Source organism: Mus caroli, chromosome 5, assembly GCF_900094665.2.
Source record: "Mus caroli chromosome 5, CAROLI_EIJ_v1.1, whole genome shotgun sequence".
NCBI classification, from domain to species: domain Eukaryota; kingdom Metazoa; phylum Chordata; class Mammalia; order Rodentia; family Muridae; genus Mus; species Mus caroli.
This window is the reverse complement of record NC_034574.1, coordinates 104,005,507-104,029,729: the sequence shown is the minus strand read 5'-3', so window position 1 is coordinate 104,029,729 and position 24,223 is coordinate 104,005,507. Positions and strand designations below refer to the sequence as shown.

The 24,223-nt window shown below is 44.8% G+C and overlaps 1 protein-coding gene across 3 annotated transcripts in view; it reads right to left on the bottom strand.

Annotated features, from left to right (window-relative positions):
- The window catches only part of Ttc28 (tetratricopeptide repeat domain 28), a 413,454-nt gene that overhangs the window by 191,051 nt on the left and 198,180 nt on the right, over positions 1 to 24,223 (bottom strand). For all 3 annotated transcript variants that reach the window (XM_029476931.1, XM_029476933.1, XM_021163930.2), the window contains 3 exons: positions 12,296 to 12,443; positions 3,517 to 3,789; positions 2,381 to 2,511 (listed from right to left, as the gene is read on the bottom strand). In XM_029476931.1, coding sequence (XP_029332791.1) covers positions 2,381 to 2,511; positions 3,517 to 3,789; positions 12,296 to 12,443 — 552 coding nt within the window. The remainder of the gene's footprint in view (positions 1 to 2,380; positions 2,512 to 3,516; positions 3,790 to 12,295; positions 12,444 to 24,223) is intronic.

The window sequence follows — 24,223 nt, the reverse complement described above, 5'->3', positions numbered from 1 at the left end:
TTCCATCCTTCACAGGGGGACAGAAGAAAATGTGTTTAAAGCTAGCCCTGTAAGGGGCTGTCTTCTGTGGATAGGCTGGGCTGTGGGCTTCCTGATGGGCAGGTCTGCAGTTACTACAGCAGTGGACGTGCCACGGACCAGGAAGGTGGCAGGTGCCTGCGCAGGTGGCCACTACATGGTCAGAGAGTTGGAGAGAGGGAAGAAGCACTGGTGTCACGCGGGCCCCTCTGCTCTCATGTCAATCATTTCCAAGAACACACTGCACATTGATAGTTCACACACTATAAATAATCCCAGGCGATAGATAAGCCCAGAGACAGAAAAAACATAGCACGAGGGAGACCCAGGGGACGGCTGCACCAGTGAGAGTCTCTACCCTCCCAAAGCTGGGCCAATGCAAACACCTCACAGGTGAGAAAAGAACAGGTAAATAAAGGTCTTGGCATATTTGTAGATAGTTGTCCCACCCTTCAGGACCTGGCCAGCTCTTACTTCTTAATGCCATTGGTACTTTTGTCTTTGCAAGCCCCGTTGTCCACAGGGAGTTGCGGCACACACCTTTCTGTAGCCCTGGCTCTCAGGTGGACAGGGCAGGAGAAGAGTCCAGTGTGGTCTACACAGAGCTCCAGCCTAACCAGGGCGGTGTCTACAAAGTGAGACCCAGTCTCAAAATAAACAAGGAATAAACATAATAAGCCCGGCTGGGCTTTTGGAACGGAAGATAAGCGGGGGAGGATGAAAGTGCTGACAAAGCCTCCAAACACCTTCCTACGAGAGCAAATGGCCAGCCATGCACAGAGGCGAACACCTCTTTAAATCCGGCCCTCTCACATTTCCTTAAAATAACAAAGCAGTGAAATGAAATACGGTCTTCATGTGCTCCAGCCTAGTTCAGAGGTCTCAGCAATGCTACTTGCTGGGGCTAAAGGTATCTGCTTTTCCTTCCTTTCAAAAACAATTTTTTTTTTGAAATTTGTTTATTGGTGTGTGTGTGTGTGTGTGTGTGTGTGTGTTGTAGATCAGAGGATAACTTAGCGGGATAGGGGAGGGGGACAGTAGGTTCTCTCCTTCTACCACGTGGTTTGAGGGATGGAACTCCAGTTGTCAGGCTTGCAGTCCCTCCTGAGCTGCCTCAGTAACGGCTTTCCTCCCACTTGGTACAGGATCTCACTGTGCTGTCCAGGACAGTCTCTTGCTTCTAACTGGATCCATCCTCCTGCTCTATCTTGCCAAGAGCTGGGACTCCAGGCTCTCTGCATGTCCGGTATTTTCAAATGCTGTTTTAAAATCCCGGATTCTTTTTAGCATGGGTGCCCGATGATAACCCCAGAAACCTGAAGTTGCTGGCTGTTGCTTAAATGATATAATTGTAATAACATCCCATTGTAAATCTCCAACAAGCAAATATAACTGAACATATGAACTGACTTATAAACTTATCCTTCCCCCCACTTTGACCCTTTTTTGTTGTTGTTTTGTTTTGTTTTTCTGTTTTAGTGTTTTGTTTTGTTTTGTTTTGTTTTGTTTTTTGAGACAGGGTCTCTCTGTATAGCCCTGACTGTCCTGGAACTCACTCTGAAGACCAGGCTGGCCTCGAACTCAGAAAACCGCCTGCCTCTGCCTCCCAAGTGCTGGGATTAAAGGTGTGCGCCACCACCGCCCAGCTGCCATAATTTATAAAACTGCTTTAATGGAAGGGAGCCATGGAATTCCAGGCACTACAGCAGCACTTCACGTATGTTATACATGACCCTATACAACTGTGCAGCCATAAAGCAGGACAGTGAAGATCAGTCACCAATCCCCGAATAGAACAGAAGAAAGGAAGGTGGCCCCACAGCCAGGATGTGCAGCTACAACTCAGGGCTGGGTACACCTGAAACTCAAGTCCACCCTCTGCCCAAGAGCAGACAGGCAGGCTTTCTCACTGTGCCAGCTATGCTAGATATCGACTTTCAAAGAAAGTCACAGTCGACACTGCAAGTACAGTCTTCACTGTGACATTTGGCTCTTCCCATAAATTCATCAGGCTTCTCTCAAAGAAACAAAATGAAGGAGGGACAATCGTAACACTAGATCACAAACAAAGCTCGTGTGAGCTAGTGTGTCACCAGACACAGTTCCCTGCCAGTTTCCCTGTGAGTTTCATGGCACACTTGAAGGGACTTAGAACGACGCACCTGAGCAGGCTGCTTGCTCCTGACGTCAGAGACAAGACCTTCTCTCTTTGTACATACCCAAGGACTATGCAATTGACATTCAGTACTTGATCAGGTATGACAGTCGCAATGACTATGAACTTCCGGAGATGTTAAGGCGCCCCACACGCTTCCTGCACAGATAAAGGGGCTCTGCATTGGCTTGCAAGTGAGTTTCCTACCTCCCGGTCCTTGAGCTTCATGGCGAGCACCAGCTGATGCCTGTGGTTTGTGAGGGCCTCTCGGTAATTCCCCTTGGAAAAGAATGCAGAGCCTAGGTTCCCATGAGCTCGGCATTCTCCTGTCTGGTCACCTGATTTGGATTTAAGGAGAAAAATTCTCTAAGTTACAGCATTATTTATAACATATATGCTTCTGTTAAAAGCCACAAATTTACTGGCTAGGATTTAAGTTACTTTCCTTTAGACTCCATACCCGGAGATAAGATCCCAGAACCTAACTCTGTGGACAAATGTTATTACTGTAACACACACGTGCATGGGGGGCAGAGGGGTCTCGGAAGGGAGGGTGCAGACCGAGACACAAGCCAGCTGCTGTTGGGGGTGTCCTCCTCGCTTTGCAGATGACCTTTGGTTCTGAGCAATTATCAGCTTGCTGGTTCAGCCATTTGACTCCGGGCCTCCTCTCATACATCACTTCTCTATGAGTATCTGATGGCAGATCCCCACAGCCCTCCTTCCTGTAACCTGAAAGTCCCTGGATAATCATCAGTACAGCAGCGGCCACAGTCACAGCCATGCCTCCTATTCTCCCCTGCAAGGAGGCAGGAGGCTCACAGGATAAAGGTTGGCCTGGGCTACATACTGCGACCTTGCCGCCAAAACACCAAGAAACAAAGTCCCAAGGCCCCAGTTAGTAGGTGGCAGTGACATCACACCATCATCTGTCTCCACAGTGCAAGTTCTGAACCTCGAATATGCTGTGCCCACCCCTCACCCGACTTCTCCTTTGTTTCATCTGAGACACACTCTCACTGTACATCTCTGGCTGGCCTGGAACTCACAGAGATCCACCTGCTTCTGCCTATCAGCGTGGCCTGCCACACCCAGCCTGTTCTATGTATTTGACAAACCTTGGTGGGTTCTCTTAGAGGCCAATATTAAAATGAAGTTGAGTCACCCACAGACCCAGCAACTGGGACCTTAAAACTGTGAGCTGGAAGGCCATGAAGAAGATTCTGAACATGCTCATCACATTGCAAGGCCTCCTGGGAGCCTTGGACCCTTACTGTACGAGGATCCTTGAAACCTGTGACCCTGAAGCTAAATGTTTTGTTGCATGCAGGCGGGACACATACCTAAGGTCTTGGCTACATCCAAGTCTTGCTGCATGTACCCAGTGCTCTTCTCTGTGTTGCCAAGAGACCAGTGTGCACTGCTCAGGGCGGAGAAGACAGAGCCTCTCAGTTTGAGGCTGCAAGTGCCAATCTTCAGGGCAGCTTCTAAGACAACCACGGAAGCCCCATGGTGGCCGGCTGTCAGGAGCTCCTGCCCAACCACAGACACGACCACAAAGGGACTCTTGTCCAGTTTCATTTTCTGAAGCTGCTGGTAAGTGGGCTCCAGGGTGTCTGAAGAAAAAGAAAACAAGAGAATGAAGATTGGTAGGCACAGCGGTCTTTCCTTTATGCATTAGAAACATGTCTGCAGTCTGGTTCATGCACAAGCTCTCCAGGCTGGAACCTCCCACCACATGATGGCCTACAACCAGTGACACCCACCCATCCCCAGTTCCTTCCCCTGTGGGCATGGCCACACTCATCCTCTCTTCTGGTTTTCATGGCTCACAATGCAACACATCTCCTGAAAGGTCCTGGTCTATCTCGCTCCTCCTCAGAGCATTACAAGGCCACACTTCTGGCCACCCTCCGCTGGGTACCACCCTCCACTTTCCAGCTGATACTCTGGTTCAGATACTCCTGTATCTAAACACATCTTCATTTGTGGATTGTATTGTACAGTTTCAGTATCAATTTGTTTTAGAATTGTTCCACGTTTGCTCAGTAGGAATATTTCCCAGATAAGCCTGTTGCCTACTGTGAATGAGAATTCTGCAAAAGCAGCTGCACCTTGGAGGCTGAGTGGCTCATTAAAATTGTGGTCACTGCAGGTGTTGGAACATGGAAGGTCCAGAGCTTCACTGCAATCGGTCTTGGACCATCTTTAGCCTAGTAAACAGCCATTATCTCTTGGAACAAATAGTAAAACTACAGATTTTTCACCAACCAAAGAGCAGAGGGTGGTGTGTCCGGCGGCATCTTAGGTCTCTGACAGGGTTCTCCCACCCCAACTGCTGTCGCCTGCCTTCAGGACGCAGTGGCAGTGAATTCAGAAAGTGTCTTGATTCATGACTTTTCTTTCTTCTGTCACCATAGAAAAGTTAATGAAATTGCTACCTTATTGGAACATGGAATTTGGGGTAAGCTAAATCTGTGTCCCTAGGCCACCCTAACTCATATCTGGATCCCAGATAAACTCTCTCTTATCCCCTTTGAGGCAAGAGATGTGTTTTTTCTGTCAGCTATGTTTTATTTTGAGTAGCCAAGTAGTACACTGAAGAGCTCTGATAAAATCCCATCCTCTGTCTCACTGGTGAGTGAGTCTTGAACATGCCTATCGTCAAAAGCAACCTGCTTGTAATCTCTCCTAGAAGATACAGTAAAGGGTATCCACAAAATGCCAACCATTCTCAAGGCTACTTCTGACACTAACACACACACACATACACACACACACCCCAAAACACCAGCAAGCCAAGCCAGAAGAAAACCATCTCCTGTACCAGGGTGAGCTTTAAGGTGATAACATTAATGTTTAGCCCATTTTATCTTCCAGTGGCAACAGTCAGGGGTGTAGGTCAGAGGTTATTAAGCCATGTGGGGACAGTTCCATTTGCGGGGGTTGGATAAGGACGACAAGCTCCTGCCCCACCCTTCCCTATTTTCTTTAGAGATAATAAGAGTTCTGACTATGCCCGGAAACCTCCCTCACAGTAGTGGTTCCAATAATCCATGCACCAAGCCTGCAGCCATGCTGGTCTCTTTAAACCTCACCTCCTGGCCAAAGGCCACAATTTATGACTTTTTCAGTTCTCTGCTAAGGAGCTCTCTCGCCTGAGTCAACATCGCCAGGGAAACCCTGAAGCTCACTGGTGCCTAAAGCATTTTCCCTTCAATCAGATCAGTAAACAGAGAACAAAGAACATTTTTACTCCTGTCAAGATGCAAGCAGCAGCTTGCTAGTGAGCAGTAACTGGCCAATGGGGTTAAACACAGAGAGCACAAGCAGCAGCAGAGAGCAGGAACTGCTACACAGAAGAGGGGCAGACCCCAGAATGCCAAGAGCAAGATCCCGCACCCTGCTGTCGTGCTGTCGGCCAGGTCGGGCCTGCAGACAGTGGTGTTCAGCAGTGAGCACCTCACTTCCCCAAGCAAACCAGAGATGAGACACCAGCAGTACCACCATTTTCAAACAAAGATCTGAGCATTTATCTGATTCAGCTAAGGTTAATCAGACGGGGTCAGAGGCAAAGTCAGAGTCCACTGCAGGGCTCCAGGCCACTGAGTGGCCCAAGCAGGAAGATTTGGTTGCAAGCTACAGAGAACTTGATGGCTTTTAAGTGGAAATCCACTGAGTTATGCAGTGGACCGTGGAGATGCAGTCTCCAGCCCCTGGCAGAGCACTGTCACTGAGCACAACTCTCAGAAAAGGATGTTGCCATCCATTACAATAAATTCTATGTGACCCCTCTCTTCACTAGATCTGTAGTTTCTGATTCAAAGCTTGGGTCTCGGCTGCAAAGGTGAGTGGGAACATTGGGACTGGATGCTTCAGCTTTTATAGTAGAAGGCAGAAAACAGGTATTCCTGACAGATGGGGAAGGTGCTCAGCCGCCTGTCCTGAAATGACAGAGGCAGGCATAGGCCCAAGCTTGAGAACAAGACAGGCTTTCCCACAGCAAAGGTGCAGCCCTGAGACAGCAGCAGAGATAACACTAACAGAGGACCACGGGGAGGAGCTGTCCAGAAACCCCCAAGAAGGAAAGAGAAACCTCTACTTGGGCCAGTTTGGGGGTAGATGGGAGGGAAATTATAAAGAAAAAAGGAAATCCCCATTCAAAGTGGACAAAAAGAAACTATAAGTACATTAAGCACTAAATACACTAAATACCACTGCCAAGCAAAATGTAAGGTGACTTGAGAGCCATGTTACCCAGGGTGCTCAAGCTTCAGGGGGTGGAGCTTGACTTGTTAAAGGATAGCTTTTAAACTCTTTGCTGCTTTTATTCTAAGTGGGAGGCACCTTAAGGGAAAGGGGTATCTTAGACAGGGAGCCAGGACGAGATAGACACAAGGGCTGGTTTGAGCTGACCAGGCATTTTAGGTAGTAGTGGGAGCTGATGTGGCTTAGTGGGAAAGACAGTGAGCAACGGCTGAAAGAACATGTCTGTCCTTCAAAATTGACCTCACACGGCCAAGTGCAAGGGCAACGGCTGTGGCTATGGTTACGCACACGTGTATATGTGCACACGCACTTGGTTATGTGTGCACACAGACACCTATGTACATGTGTACATCTCTGCGTATATCTAAAGATACAGAGCATCCACTTCACGGTATGTAATTTCCTTTTAAAAACTTATCTGCTTAAGCTGAGATTATATCTCTTAGATCACTAGCCAGAATCTCCAGTCAGCAGTTGGGTTGAGAGGGGAGGGAGGAGTTAGGGTTTTTCTATGTTGCCCAGGCTGGTCTCAAATTCCTGGCTGTGAGCCATTTTCCCATCTTAACCTCCCAAGTAGCCAGGACCACAGGATCAGGCCACTGTATCCAGCCAACTGTGTTTCTTTTGATGAAAGAGATTGTAAGACACTTTTTAAAAATCTAAAGATAATCTCTGAGACAGTTTCCAAGTCTGTTGCTCTAATTCCTGTTCTAAGATAAACTTGTGCTATCATCAGAGGGACTAATTTTGTGATTTTTAGCAGATTAGACAGAACAGAATTTTGGCAGCCTGTAGCTAGTCAGATGTTTTTCTTTCTAGAATTTATGCATAATACATGAAATAACCAGCGGCAAACTGGTTCCATAGGAATATAAAGGCCCTTTGCAATGCTGACCAAGCCCCTGCTGTAGGTTTTTGAAATGTAAAGTCCTTGGGAATTTAAGAATAAAGTCGCACTTCCTGACACTCCGGGAGCCTGTGAGAATGTAGCAGAGGCTGATAGGAGGTCGGTTGGTCGCCCTCTGCTAAGAGGCGTGCCACACTTGCCAGCTCTGAGAGGCACAGCTCTCCACACTAGAACACTTCTGAACTGGGGATTCCCCAGACACTTGATCTACACAGCTTAATATCCATAAGTGAGTTGAACAATAAGGAGGGACTGTGTGAGAGCATCTGCTGCATCAGAGTCTGCCCAATCTAGAAGTGGAGGGTACAGTCAGTCCCCAGCCGGAGTTCTGAGAACTGTCGATGTACCAGAGACCCTAAGTGGTCCAAAGGCCAGCGCTTCACGGAGGAAATGGCATACTGTAAATCACAGTGTTGTCTAGGAAGTCAGGTTTCTGATGGTGAGACCGGAGTGTGACTTCCAGTGAGGGTACATGAAGGAAAGGGGAACCTGGGTACCCTGTGAGCACCAGGAAAGGAAGAATTGCATCTGCAGAGGAGAAGGCCTGCAGGGCCTGCCTCACTCCTGTGGTTCCTGGAACATTATGGGATGGGCATCATCCTTCCCACCTCACAGAAAGGGGGGGGGCAGAGGAAGCAATGGCATCTCAGTGTCCGTAGGATAGCAGACGGCATCTCTGGGACCAGATCCCTTTCTTGTGAGAAGAAAATCCATGTTCCTCACGTAACATTTCCAAAGCAGGGCTCTTGTGAAAAGGGACTGGGTCTAAAAGAGCCACAGAGGGAGGGTGTTCACAGGGGGCAGACACAGACACAGAATGAAGGGGAGGCCTTCAAACTGAGTGAGAAAAGCCCAAGCATTTGCCAGCCATCCTCAATGGGCACTGGCTAAAGCAGTCTCCATGGATCTGTCCAGAGTTGATAGGATCACAGCAGGTGACAGCTGACAAAGGCAACCATCGTTAGATGACTGAACTAGCAGAAGAGAAGGGAGAGACACACAGGAGTCCTCAGCAGTCCTTAGAGAATGGCTGTTGGTGACCTCGGCCTCATTCTGCATCTGTGTTATGGAGCCCACAGCAGGCACAAGCCCCTCAACATCCAAATTCCTTAAGCATCTACACAACACTGAAAGGCTGGCTCAGAAAAAGAGAGAAACAGCCCAGATGACAAAAAAAAAATCAAGATGCCCTCTCAATTTGTATTCATCTTTAGTTCAATATTTGGTTAGTGGTTTAAGACAGATACATGTACTGTGATGTAACCATAGAGAGATACATGTATCATGACATGGCCATAGAGAGATACATGTATCATGACCTGACTATAGAGAAATAGATGTATTGTGATGTGACTATAAATAGATACATGTATTATGACATGACCATAGAGATACATGTATTGTGACATGACCATAGAGAGATGCATGTATTATGACATAGCCATATCCACAAGAAAGTTTACTCACAATTGGTTTGTGCGCATGGGTGAAATGATAAAAATAAAGTAAATCAGATAGTTTGTTTAGGAGAATAGAGAACAAAAATAAAAATCAAATTAATTTTAACACAGACAGAGATATATATTTATATAGGAATAAAATTATATTAATACAGGCTGATCCTTCTCTTTCTCTTTGCAGTCCTGAGATTGAACTCAGACTCAGTATGCGTTAGGCAAGTGTGTTATAATGCTGAGCCATATTCCCAGCCCTAAGATGAAATCTAGCCTTAAAAAACAAAACAAACAGAAAACAAAAAAACTGGAGCTGGAGGGAAGGCTGGGGGGTTACAAGCAGTTGCTGCTCTTTCAGAAGACACAGGTTCAGTTCTCAACATTCACGTGGCAACTGACAATCATCTATAACTTCAGTCCAGAGGACCCAGTACCCTCCTCTGGCCTCTAAGGGCACTGCATACATGTGATACTCAGACATACGCAGATGCAAACAAAACACCCATAAGAATTAAACATAAAATTGTAGGCATTTTTATGCCGTGTATTTTACAGAAGCACCTGAGCTAAGGAGGTTTTTAGGGTTTGTGTGTGTGTGCGTTGGGGGGGGGTGTTTGTTTGTTTTTCTGTTGTATTTCAGGATTACAAAACAGGCCAGGCAGCATGGCACACACTTGGGAGGTGGGAGGATTAGGATTTTCAGGCCTGCCTTAGCTACCCTGTGGATTTGAGAACACGCTGGGATGAATGACATCTTGATTCAACAAACAAAATAAGACAACAAGAGAACGCAACAGATCAAATCTGTTTGCCTCAGTGTCAGAAATTTTGAGAAACGCAGGATGCTAACAATGTCTGTAAAGCACAAGGAGCAAATAGTGATGGTTCCGAGTCGCCGCCACACACCACAGAGCAGGGCTTCTGGATGCAGGAGGGTGCGCATGCGCAGGACCACACCTTGCAGATCCACAGGCCGAAGAAAGGATGCTCAGAAGAGGCCCACTGGAGCAGAGTGAGGGGGAAAGGAGATGCTAGAGCAAGCGGGGCTCGTGAAATGTGAGGGAAGAGGAAAACATGGAAGGACTCCAGACACCTGTAAGAAGCAGGCTTTTCTCCACTGCAAAATGGGAAGCAGGGACCCTGAGGACGACAGCTGATCTGACCCCGCAGGGAAGATTTAAAAAAGAAAAAATCAAAAACCAAAAAAACCAAAAAAACACATTTTTCTCAACAAATTGCTTCAAAGCCAAACAGGTGCCATTCTGTGGATACCAACACATTTGGTGCAGCATCCTCGGGTAGCCGCAGGGCTGCCTCAGGATGAACCAGTGTTGTCTCCATGGACTAAATAAAAGTGTTCCGTGTACATTCTTTAAAAGGTGTTGTCAATCCTTGAAGAAGTTCCATGCATATCCTTCATGGAGGGAGAAATAAAAGAAAATTAAAAAACAAAACAAAACTCTAGGAAATGGTAAAGAAGATAGGTGTTGGCTTGTTCACCATGTTCCCCTAGAAGTCCTGGAGCCCCAAGTGGTTTGCTCTGAATCACCGTTTATTGACAGGGAGGCTGGCCCTGGGGAAAGCCTTTAGTCCCTGAAGCAAAGATGACTTGAAGAAAAGTCTCTTGCCTCTTTCCCCTGAAGACATGAAATGTCCAACTTCAGGAAAATACCTTCTCGAGAGAGCTAACCGCTCAGAGGCAGGAGTACTGTCTGGTTCATCCGAGTTTTATCTGGCACATATTTGAGCTAAGTACAATGACAGGCAGCGAATTAAAGTGCCTAATGCTGCAAACACGTAAATCTGGATGAAATGATACTGTCAGCAAGACTTTCAAGTTCATTATCTAGAATCAACATTAAAACTCAGACCATTTAGCTGGGTGTGGTGGCGCACGCTTTTAATCCCAGTACTCAGGAGGCAGAGGCAGGCGGATTTCTGAGTACAAGGCCAGCCTGGTCTACAAAGTGAGTTCTAGGACAGCCAGGGATATACAGAGAAACCCTGTCCAAAAGAAAAAAAAAAAAAAACCTCAGACCATTTATATGGCGAAGACAGAGTTCTGCTTGACATTAGCTACTGGCATAAGATGACTACAGGCCACAGATCCGCCTTCATGTCAAGTGACAAGCTGGTGTGTGGGTTTCATCAAAAACTTCCCCAGTGCTCATGTGTCAAAGCTCAGTGAGTGCTACAATGTTTGCCCAGGACTCTTCAGATCCTGAGTGAGACCTCCTAGGACCACAGAATAAACAAGAATAAAACCACTGCGCTGCAGTAAAGACAGTTGGCTCAGGGCTGTCGAATTCCTCCAGCCTTGCCCCGGGACCATCTCCGTGTGTTCTCAGTTTCCTCAGAAGTTCGATCAGAATAAAGCAACAGAGAAAAGTTTCCACCTTACTTTTCCTCTCCTTTGAGGGCAACACTCAGCCTCTTTGTGTTCCTCTGAAGATGTGAGATGCTGCCCATGGCTACACACACACACGAGCTTTAAGAAATACAAGAAAGAACAAGGCAGACATGGTAGCTTACACCTGTAATCCCACCATCAGGAAACTGAGACAGTAGGATTGCTGCAAGTCCCAGGCCAGCCTGGACTATACAGTAAGATCATGGTAACCTGGGCTACAGTGTGAAACTCTCTCAGGAAGAAAGAATGGAAGTGTGGCTGGGAATTCCCAAGGGAAGCTGGGATGATGCAAGGTTGAACGGCCAGTCACAATTTCTCCCAGGTTACATTCAGCTCCATAAGGAACCACTCCCTGACCACCTCTGTGCCTGACCGGACATCCTGATAAAGAGACTAAAAGCCTTTACAATGTACTAACTTAACAAAACCCTACCGTCCACCAATGAATGGACTGGCTAAAGAAGTCACAGGCAGCTTCTGAGACCATAGCTAAGAATCGCACATCCTGCTGCAACCTACCTCTCTGGTATTCCTACCAAGGTGATAACTGACTGTAATTTTTCATTTATAATGTTCTTTGTTCTCTTACTATACAACTCCACAGAACTCCATCCACATTGGGAAACATGGAAGGGGGCAATCTAAACTGTGTGTTCCAGAGGCCATGGTTACTCATATTTGGCTCCAGAATAAATTCTCTCTTAATCCCATTGAACTGACTCCTGTGTTTTGCATGGAAGGAAGGAAGGAAGGACAAAGGAAGGGAAGAAAAGGAGGGAGAGAAGAAGAGAGAGGAGGGAGGGAGAAAAGCCTAGCTTAATGTCTTCTCTTATTTTATTATTTTTAAAGGCTATATTTATTCATACAAGAAAATCAGCTTATTGTTGGAGGTATTATGGTTTAAAACCTTAAAACTAATCTAACAGTGGGAATGATTTAAATAATCCTAAAATATAAAGACATGAGCTCATCTGCCCTCATTAGACAGTTCATCACCAGCCTGCAGACCCCAACAGGTCCCTAGTCCTGGAAGGCTGCGTGTCAGCTTTCCAGTCACACCTGAAGACCCACATCTCACCTACCTCTCATGGGAGACTTCATGGCAGCTTCCACCATTCCCACCAGGAGCTGGAGACTTTTGGGGTCTTGAGCCAGCCCAGATGCAAAGGCTGCCAGGGCGTCCGCGTGACGTCCAAGGTACTGGAGGGCAACACCCTGTCGGAAGTATGCCTGGGGAAAGAACAAAGGTTCCCGTTTAGTACACTGCCATCCAGCGTGCCCACGGGGACTCTTTATCGGGGCTATGAATGAGAAACCTGTGGCTCAAAACCAGGATAAAGGGTGGATAACTAAGAACTCATTTCTTCTACACATCACAAATTATATTTCTTTCAAGAACTCACGCTTGAATTTTTCTTTTGTTTCTCAGACCCACTGACTCTGTTCTATTCATTGGCATTGGTCCTCATATTGCTTCTCGATGATGTGACACACAGTTCTTGGGCTGGAGCTATAGCTCAGTTGGTATAGTGCTCACCCACCGCGCACCACAAAAAGTCAATGTGGTAGCCCCACAGAAATTCTCATTCTTAACCAGACTGGTAGCCTGTAATCCTAGCACTTGAGAGACATGGGAAGAAGGAAAAATAGGTCAAGACTATATATCCTTGGCACCAGGGCAAATCTGAGACACCCTCCATAGCCTATTTGAAGATTTTCTGATATCTTACCAAGGTGCCTAGTATGGCACATTAACAACGGAGAATGAAATACAATTTCTGTCACATGTGCCCTGTCCCATCATGTGACCTGTCAGTCCCATCATGTGCCCTGTCACATCATGCTCTGGTTTGCTTCTTCTCTGTTGTGTGACAGAACACTGACCAAAAACAACCTGGGAAAGAAAAGGTTTTATTTGGCGTATGAATTACATTCCCTCGTCAACAGAAGGCAGAGACGAAAGCTGGGGATACACAGGAACAGAAGAGACCATGGGGGATGCTACTCACTGTTCACTGGCTCTTGCTGGCCCAGCTACCTTATTTGTATAGCTCAGGTCCAACTGCCTAGGGATGGAACTGCCCTTAAGAGACTGCTCACAGATGTGCCCATAGGCCTTTCTGAAAGAGGCAAGCCTTCATTTGAGTGCCCCTCTTCTCAGTGACTCTAGTCTGTGTCAACTTGACCAAAAATAATGATCATGGATACATCTTTGTTTAAAAACTCAGTTTGGATACATGCATATTTGTGGTTTTATTTGTTTGGGGGGGGGGGTTGAAGGACTGTTCTTCCTGCTTGAATCAGAATCTCATGATGTAGCCCAGGTTTCAAACTACTTGTGGCTATACTTCTGCCTCCCTTTTCTCACTTTACCTATGGTTACATGCTTTGTGGGGTTTTAAACATGGTTTCAAATAGTTACCTAACATACATGTACTTTGTTTCAAAACAACCAAGATTATAGTCCTTTGTATCCTTTAATGGGTTAGTTTAAAACTGGTAAAAAAAAAAAAAAAAAAAAAAAAACCAATGTGAACAAAGTTGACTAGATGACTGTCAGCTAACTGAAGAAATTATCAGAGAACTGGGAAATGTTTAACTATAGAATTCTCTTTAAATTCTGTTTGTGTGTGTGTGTTCCAACTTGTGTGTGTGTGTGTGTGTGTGTGTGCGCGCGCGCGCGCAAGCACGCATCAGCCTAAGGTGCTGTTCCTCAGGAACCATCCACAGTGTTTCCTGTCTCTCTGTCTCTCTGTCTCTCTGTCTCTCTCTGTCTCTGTCTTTCTCTCCCCCCGCCCCCCCCATGGGATCATTAGCTTCATTGGGCACAACTATCTGTCAGCCCCTGCCACAGCTGTGACTACAGCCAGGGCCGTCACGCCCTCTTCTTTACGTGGACCCAGTTCTTCATGTGGATTCTTTGCTTGTGGACTAAGGCTCTGGAGCATTCCATGTAAACAGTTTGCCAACTAAGTTATTTTCCCCAGACCCTAAACTTAGAACTTAAACCATGATTTGAAGTCAGTGTTGTGACGTAGCGTTGCTTTTCAAGTACACAGAGAACAATCCACTGAAAGAATGGAATGTCTCTGCAGTGTACAGGCATATATGAAGGCAAAACACCCATGCATATACAATAAAATAATAAGATAAATAAATCCATTTTTTAAAAAACATTATTAATGTGCTCAGTTTTTATACATCTGTCTCTAAATAAGTGGCTTCTTATTCTATCCACTCTTACAACATGGATTATCTTTGTTCTGTTAAACACACTTTACCATTTTCATAAATGATATTCATGAGATCTGAATGAAGTTTCAGACTCTCAAACAAGTGCTGAAAATATAATTCTACCATTTTCTATCACACGAGTACTCGGAGAACTTGAGAGCAGGCGACTTTCCTGTTTCCACGTAAACCCACTTCCTGCACTGTCGTTCTGAGGTAATCTGAAGACGTAAGACTACTCTGCTTTCTACTGAGAGCTAATCCCTAAGCAAACGATGCTCACGGGCTATTTTGTCTCTGTGGATTTGAACCAACAGCAGCTGTGAAAACGCAGGTGTGTAAGGTAACCCACCCGTGAGCACACTCTCCTCCCTCCCTCCCTCCCTCTAGCCTTGGCCACTGTTCCCATCTTCAATGTGTTTGCAGACGTTTTTTTTCATTACCCACCCACGTTACATTTCAGGGGATTTCAGTCATACATTCCACCTGGAAATAACCATCGTTCTATGGGTCTTGAAGAAACGCTTACCTACAAATATGCCCTGGATTATATAATATATGCACATGCAGCTTGGGTGTGGTGACACAAGTGGGAAATCCCAGGACCCAGGGAGGCTGTGACAGGAGAATAACTTAATGTTTGAGGCCAACCAGACCTGCACAGTGTGCTTCAGACCAGCCTGGGTGCCAGAGTGAGACCCTATCTCAAAATGAAAAATAAATAATAAATGCTTGATACATATAAATGTGTTGGGTATCTATATAATAAGAGTTCCTGCTAAGGGAGGGAGATAAAGAATATCTGGAGTTACTGGTTTCTGGTATGTATTAGAAGAAACAAAAATCTTAAATACTTTTAATTTTGAAAAGTCCTTGTATGCTTAGAACAAAACTCAATCATCAATTATTTCACTAAGAGATGAATGACTTCACAGTTTTTCAAGTGAAATGATGAAAAGCAGGTTGTATTTGGCTTACCCTGGAGAGAAAAAACAACCTCGGTAACAGATGCAGCTGTGAGCAACAGATACTCAAGGTAGACAGCAAAGACAGACTCCCAAGGTTGTCTTCTGACCCAACTTGTGTGCCAAGTCATGCCTAACTATATGCATACACACACATTTGTACACACATGTTCACACACACACATGCACACACATGTGACCAACATATTTTCACATACATGCACATACATACACATGTGTGAACACATGTTCAAATACATGCACATACACACATGTATGCACATACATGCACACACACACACCATTTGAAGGTGCAAGTTATGGTCTCAAGTGACATGGCAGTGCTAGAGACTCTGCTTGCTTTCATTTTCTTTGAACTCAAAATGAGATGAGATGGTGACACTGGACGGTGTGCCTTCCACGGCTTCTTAGATTCTTTTCCTCAGACGCAGAGAGAAGGTTCAGGGGCCTTCCTCGGTTCCACGCTCCCTCGAGGTACTGTCACTTAGTGTTCCACAGTGCACACAGGATGAGGCAGGATGTCTGAACAACAGGCTTTACGTTAGGTGCCCAGCAAGTGGGGCCTCCTGGATCTTTCCCCAGCAACAAGTCACTACAGAAGAAAATTAATTCTTTGGACTTCTGTGAGTGATATGCCACAATAAAACTTAAGCTGATGATGATGGAAATGAGATTGTAGTTTACTGTGACAGAGCAGAGAACTCAGCACAGCACCGGACACAGAATAGAATAGCCATCTTTGAAGGCTTAACAAGAACGCATGATTCCAGACTAAGAGCATGCATGGAATTCCAGTATATACTTAGGTATTAAAATACTAGTCATCCCATGGGTGAGCTCACCTGGCCCTACCTGCCACATCCCCTCCACAACATGCAGACGTAGCATAGACTAGGACCCACGCCCAGGGCCCTGGCCTGGTCTAGCCACAACCACCTGCACTCTCTGCAATCAATCTCTAGGCTTCCACAAAGAGCTGCCCTGCCAGCCCCCACCCTGCACAGCATCCAGGCTCTCCACTCAGCCAGCCAGACCCTGCCGGTCAATGTCCAGGGTTCAGCTGGACAGGTTATCTGCAGAAAAAGTAAGGGGAGAAACATCATAATGAAATTATACATCAGATGGGTGAGACGGACATCTAGAGACTATTCCACCTAAATACCATTAAATACACATTCTACACAGCAGCAAACGGAAGCTTCCTGAAATGCCGCATCCTGGGGAACGAGGCAAATCTTTACAAATTCAGAAAGATTGAAATAATTCCATATATTCCAATTGACCATAATGCAATAAGACTTAAAATTGACAGCAAAGAAATCTCTAGTAAATGCACAAACTCATGGAGATTAAATAACTCATTACTGGATGATGAATGGGTCAAAGAAGAAATAGAGACAGAAAGAAAACACAACACAGCAAAACCTCTGGGACACAATGCAAGCTGTCCTCTGAGAGAAATGTTGAGCTCTGAGTGCTTAGATTTCAGAAGTCAGCAAGGACACAAATAAATTATATATAGTGCATAAATTATATATATTACATACATAAATTATATATAAAACTCAATGAATCTAAGAGTTGGTTCTTTGGTTCTTTAAGATAAATGACATCAATAGACCATTGGCCAAACTAACTCAGAGAAAGAGAAGACCCAAGTTTAACAGAATCAGAAATAAACAGGGAAACATTACAAAAGATAGCAAGAAACTCAGAATTTTATAAAATAATATTGTAAAAAAGAAAACCCATACTCTATTAAGCTGGAAAATGTCTAGATTCAGCCAAACAACCAAACTTAAACCAAAAAGAGATCAACAACCTAAACAGACAAACAAGATTGAGAATAAAAAGTAAAAAGTCCTCTAGGCAAAACACATGCAGGCCCAGGTGGACACATAGCAGACTTCTACTAGACTTTCAAAGATGTGCAGCCTATTCTTAAAGCATGAAAGAAGGAAGGAAGGAAGGAAGGAAGGAAGGAAGGAAGGAAGGAAGGAAGGGGAGAAAAGAAAAGGAAGCAGGGCAGGGGAGGGGGATGACACACCCCTTAATCCCAGCACTTGGGAGGCAGAGGCAGGAGGAAGGGCCAGAGGGGGAGAAGGAGAGACAGAGGAAAGAACACTCCAAAACTCCCTCTATGAAGCCAATATCACTCTTAACGACAAAACCAGGCAAAGACACAAAGACAAAAAGAAAGCTACTAGCCAGCTTCAAACCTTCTCAGTGCTTGAAAACTGGACACAGACATATATTTTATCTATCCTGATCATGTTGACTTTATCCCTGAAATGCAAGCATGCTTCAACCTACCCAAGGCAATAAATGTAACAGACCACATAAATGGACTTAAAGACAAAACTCTCATGATCATCACCTCAATAGATGGAGGGAAGGCTTCTGACAAAATCCAACATGGCATCATGATAAGTCACAGAGAGGAGGAGGGGAGAATGGCTCAATGCAGCAAAAGTTATGTAAGAAAAACCCAGAGCCAATGCCATCCTAGTGGAGAAACCCTTGAAGCACCCATGCTAGAAACATGAAGGCAGCAGAGCCGCAATCCATACGCCTCTTCCATACAGAGCTTGAAGGGCTAGCTGGAGCAATACGGCAAGAGAGTGGTAAAGAGACACAAACGAAAAGAAGTGGTCAAGCTATTCTTATTTGCAGATGACATGAAACTATATGTTAGAGGTCCTGAAAAATTCTATGAGGAAACTTCTAGAAACAATTAACAAATTCAGCAATATGGCAGGATACAGAACCAACCTGATCAAATCAATAGCTCTTCTATACATCACTAACAAACACAAAGAGATCATTATAGCCCCAAAGAGAATAAAATATCTAAGAATAAACCCGACCAAGGAGGTAAAGGACTTTTACCATCCTTACATTTAAACCTTTTAATAAAGAGAGATACTAGAGAATGGAAAGACATCCCATGCTCATGGAGTGATGTAAAATTAATATTGTGAGAATGACCATTCTACCAAGAGATAGACTCAATGCAATCTCAATCAAAATCTCCTTTTGATTCTTCACAGAAACAGAAAAATAAATCTATCTCAAAATTCATATAGAATCACAAAAGACCCTGAATATCAAAAACAGTCTTCAGCAGACAGAACCACGCTGGAGGGCTCCACCTTCCAGACCTGATATGTTACAGAGCCGGAGGAAAAGGAACAATATGGTGCCCTTGCAAAGACAGATATGCAAGCCAGTGGAACAGAATCACAGACCCAAACGCAAGCACACATAACTTCAGCCACTTACTATTTGACAAAGACACTGTAAACACAAGCTGGAGGAAAGAAACCATCTTCAACAAATGGCACTTAACAGACTGGATGTCCACGGGAAGAGGAAAGAGGTACGCCCAACTAGCCCTATAGCTATCCTGTTGCACAAAATCGAGCTCCAAATGGATTAAGACCCTGAAACATGGAAACTGCCAGAAGAAAGCAGGGGCGGTTGTCCTGCATGAGGGAGATACCAGAGAGAGGCTTCCTGAATATGACTCTATTTGCCCCAAAATTAAAGCCAACAATTGGCAAGTGGGAATCGATAAAATTCAACAGTTTCTACACATGAAACAATCAGGGGGCTGGAGAGATGGCTCAGTGGTTAAGAGCACTGACTGCTCTTCCAGAGGTCCTGAATTCAATTCTCAGCAACCACATGTAATGGTTACACATGGTTCATAATCATCTGTAATGGGATCTGATGTCCTCTTCTGGTGTATCTGGAGACAGCTACAGTGTACTCATAGACCTAAAATAAATAAATCTTTAAAAAAAAAAAAGAAAAAAGAAAAGAAAAGAAGCAATCAATGGGTTAAGAGGAAGCTCACTGAGAGGAGAGAATCTTTGCTAGCTACACATCTGACAGAGGATTAATATCCAGAATATATAAAGTACTTTAAAAAAAAGTCAAAAACAAAACAAAACAACAACAAAAATCAACAAAGGATCAATTGGAACAGAAAGTTCTCAAAAGAAGTAGTAAAACTGGCTAAGAAATATCTTGAAAATGCTATTTGTTGTCCCTAGCAGTTAGGGACATGGAAATCAAAACAGCTTTGAGATTTCATTTTGCCACAGTCAGAGTGGTAAAGATCAATAAAGCAACCAACAACAGCTGCAAGTGCTGGAGAGGGTGTGACCAGAGGGGCGCCTCATAGTCAGTGTTGTACGACTGCAAACCGGCTCGCCAGCTCTGGAAATCAGTGTGGAGACTCCCCAAAAAGCTAAAAATAAGTTGTACCATATGACTCGGCCATCACACTCCACAGACTCTTACGCACGTGTTCAATGCTGCTCTGTTCCGAATAGCTGGGAAATTAAACCAACGCAATGGCTCCGTAACAGATGAGCTGGTCGCAGAAAGGTGACGCATGTTAAAAATAATACTATGCAGCTTTCTTTTTAAAAATGAAATGGGGGGGGGGGACGGGCTCCAGAGAGATGGATCAGTGGTTAAGAGCACTGACTACTCTGCCAGGGATCCTGAGTTCAAATCCCAGCCACCACATGGTAGCTCACAACCGTCTGTAATGGTGTGTTTGAAGAGAGTGACAGTGTAGTCACATACATAGAATAAATCTTTTTTTTTTTTTAATGAAATCAGGAGATTTGCAGGGAAATGGATGGATTCCAAGTGCATATTAAGAAGTGAGGTCACCTAATCTCAAAAGGAAACATCCATGTTCTCTGCATATGTAGACAAGTGTGCATGCGTGCACATGTAACATGTAAAAAGAAGACGGAGGAGTGGCATTAGGGGATGTGGACGGTCAGAGCACAGGTGAGAACTCACGAGTTATGGGGGGCGGGTATATAATCATTTTCTAGTTCCAACGCTGTCATGGGTTTTTTGGGGGGACCTCTTTTTCCTTTTTGAAAGGGTTATATATAAAATATACTGCATTTTATACGTATGGCATGAAATGCATTGATTATAAAAGTGTAAATAAAATCCAAATCCAAGCTCCGAGATGTTAGAGTGGCAATTATAACTGTACAGGTAGATGTTCCTTGAGACAGACAGACTTTGGGCCTGGGCAAGCAGGGTTTGAGTGGCTCTGTTAATCTAATTGTGTAATACTTTTTATTTACAGTTTCTTTAAAATAAAGTGGGTTTTAGTGTGTGTGTGTGTGTTCTTTGAGTCTGGAGAGACAGTTCAGACATTAAGGATATTTGTTCTTGCAGAGGAACCTGGTTCAGTACCTACATGGTGGCTCACAACCCTCTTAACTCCACTTCCAGGGGATCCAACACCCTCCTCCAGCCACCATAGGCACCAGGCGAACACATGGTATGCATGCACTCACACAGACAGAACAGTCATATACATACAATAAACCAAATGAATCTTGAATGTTTTGAAACCCTACCCAGTTCAATCCCTGCTTTATGTACCTGGTCCCTTGTTCCAAAGAGGCTTAAGCAACTGGGAAGCCATGTAATTGAAGAAGCACTTGTTGCTATAAGGCTTACAGATGCAATCTATTTTTACCAGGTTAAAAGTAATTTGAATTACCGAGTCTAGGGAGATAACAGCAGCTACCTCAGGAGCCTGCTGCAAGCCCCAACCAAGGCCAAGGTCAGAGTGTGCAGAGACTTGTGACTGTTAACCACCGCAGGAGGAAGCTGGCATGGCATGTAGGAGCCTGTCTGCTCCTCTTTCTCTTCCTGTCGCTTCATTTGAGAAAGGGCACATTCTGGTTCCTTCATAGGGAGCACTGTGCCCCTGTCATGGGGAGCTGAACCTATGAGGCAGTGGTAAATGTCGGGCACACCGTCACCCTCAGAGCCTCTTGACATCTCCCCATTGCACACGTGGGGACTTTACGGTGTGGCAGAGATGCCCCATTGTGAAGCTGGAAGGGCATAAATGCTACATCATGGCCAGCTGCACCAAATGCTAACTCTCGGGGATGCTCACTATATTTCAGTAGTAACAAAAACCTATCTTATAACTAAAGCATTTACCACTTGTTGCTAAAACTGTTAGGATTACTAGAGTGTGGTTTGCTTAAGTGGCCATCCAGAGAGCTAAAGGAAAATTTTCAACTGGCGTCATCTGAACACTGGCAACGGTAAACTCCTCAGCCCATGAGCACGTCTAGGAATGATGACAGACTTCACGTCTTTACTTCCAACATTCCGCTCCGGTTCAGTTCCAAATGTCTCTGAGCCTAACTAGAACCTGACTCTCCCACACCCTCCTGTTGGTTCAAGTGAGCTAGGAGGTGAAGTGCTGTGTACCAGGGCATGAGTGTACTTCGGACACATCAGATGTGACAGATGTGTGCGGTACTACATAGGATGAAGCGTGCAAGTCATGTGTACAATCACTTACTCCAAGCATTTGAGAACAGTTTACCTTTTGACTTAGATTTAACCTATGTCTTTCTGTGCTGCCCTTAGATTTTAAAAATAGCCCACGGCTATAAATTCTCCTTTTATAGCATAAACAGATCTCCTTTTAACTTCCTATGTTACTCATTTACTTCCCAGTCCTGTGGCCATGTGTCTTTGCTTTACTGGAGTATACCTCTGCTATTCGGTACCATGAGAGGAGGTCTTTGGATGACCACTGCACACAAAAATTGTCCCCCAACACTGAGCGCACAGGGCCGACCAACCCTGGCTACTGTGCTCTTTCTCTGGTCCACACAATGTCTTTGATGAAAGAATTAATGGCATGCAATTAGCCTCTAAATCAGCATTTTGTGGGGGGGGGGGGGTTGTTCTAGTTGTAAAATTCAAACCATGGAGGCCGAAATGAAGGAAAATCAGAAATGACACAGACAATTTATGAACATGAATATTTAATCTCTATTCCATTACAACCCTTGATTGTAGAGCAATTTTTAATGAATTGGATACAGAGAAAATTCGTTTCATTAACCTTTCATATAAATGTATTATTATTGAACCAAACAGGCCACTGTACTTGCAACTCAGTTCGATGTTAATTAGATTGTGAGTTGCAAGGCTTTAAATCACAGGGAGGGAAAGAAAAATCAGCACACTCAGGCTTGTTTGGGGCTGCTATACAATTGTTTGGGGCTGCGATACAATTCGCTACACCTCTTATTTTCTGATACTTTCAAGTGAGTGTTCTTTTTCTTCTGTTTGTTGTTACTTTACATTGAAAACAAAATAAAGCCCAGAGAGTCAGCAAAGAACATGTTCATGGCGCCAATGTGTTTTTCCTGCTCAGCTGGGCGAGATCACTCCAGAAATCTCCGCTTCTATTTCTCACATTAAAACAAAAAAACTGATCTGTCTTAGTCTATAGTGAAGAAGATGTGAAAGATCCGGGATTGCTTTAGAAAACGCCATCATGCTGTCTGGAACCCCGGGAGATCAGAAGACGAAGCTGTGTGAACACAATGTTCCGGCTCCATCTGCAGCTGGGAGTTGTTTTTCTCCCCTCTTGGCTTATGGTCTGTCCAGAATCAATATCTAGAGGAAAGCTGCTCTCAATTCTAGTTGGCCAATCACATCAAGTGTTTGTTTTCCCATAATTAGCTTTAGATTAACCATATCAAAGGTGTTATTAACCAAAGTGTTGTGAGAAAGACCGTAGGTTGATAAGAGGTTTTAATAAATAAATAAATGAATGAATGAATGAATAAAACAAAACAAAACAAAACAAAACAGGTGAACTGTCAAATCAGGATTTAAATAAACCAGTGGATGCCACCCCCAGTGCTGGGTCGGCTTATAAAATGTGCAGACCTCATCTAGAGTTTCTCTTCTAAGTTTTCAAAACACAATCAAGGTGTCTGGGGATGCAGAGCAATGGCTCTGAACATCCAGTAGCTTGGGCTTTCTTTCCATGGTGATGGCAGAGGGAGCCTGTAAAACTCAGACCAAGAAGAAAGAAAACAACGATGACGACCATGTCGATAACAAAACCCAAGATTTCCTGAACATATCTCCCACCCCCCCACCCCACCCCCACCCCCGCTCCCAAATCATCTGGTGTCAGGATCAGTCTGTGGCCCTGCCGGGCCCTGCTGCCTGTGCCTTCACACATAGCCTGGGGGTGGGGGTGGGGAGGCTGGCTGCTGGTGGGCAAAGAGCCAGAGCAGACCAGGAGAAGCTAACCAACATCAAGTGGATTAAGGCAGCCTCAGTTCTCACTGATTTGAGGACTCCTGGGAATCTGTGTCCCTGTGTAGCTATCCTAGATGCTACCAGGCCGATGTAAATTAGCTCTTTCTAGAATGGTCTATAAAAATGACTATTAGCGACTACAGACTAGGTGGGATGCAAGAGCTGCACATCGGCCTCCTTGGGCAGAGATGATTATATCACAAGGGCTTGCCTCTACTCTCTTTTTAGCTTTCACATGACAGTCCACAGTACTGTGCCAGGGAGATGTGTACAGCTATACTTATGAGATAGCAGAGTTCACATTTTATTTTTTTTTTAAAGATTTATTTATTTATTATATGTAAGTACACTGTAGCTGTCTTCAGACATTCCAGAAGAGGGCACCAGATCTCGTTACGGATGGTTGTGAGCCACCATGTGGTTGCTGGGAGTTGAACTCTGGACCTTCGGAAGAGCAGTCGGGTGCTCTTACCCACTGAGCCATCTCACCAGCCCCAGTCGGGTGCTCTTATCCACTGAGCCACCTCACCAGCCCGAGTTCACATTTTAGAAAAAGAATAATTTTAATTAGTGAACTTTCAAAACATATTTGTGTGCATGTCAGTCAGAGGACATGCCGGTTCTCTTCTCACACCTGTACTTGGGTTCCAGGGC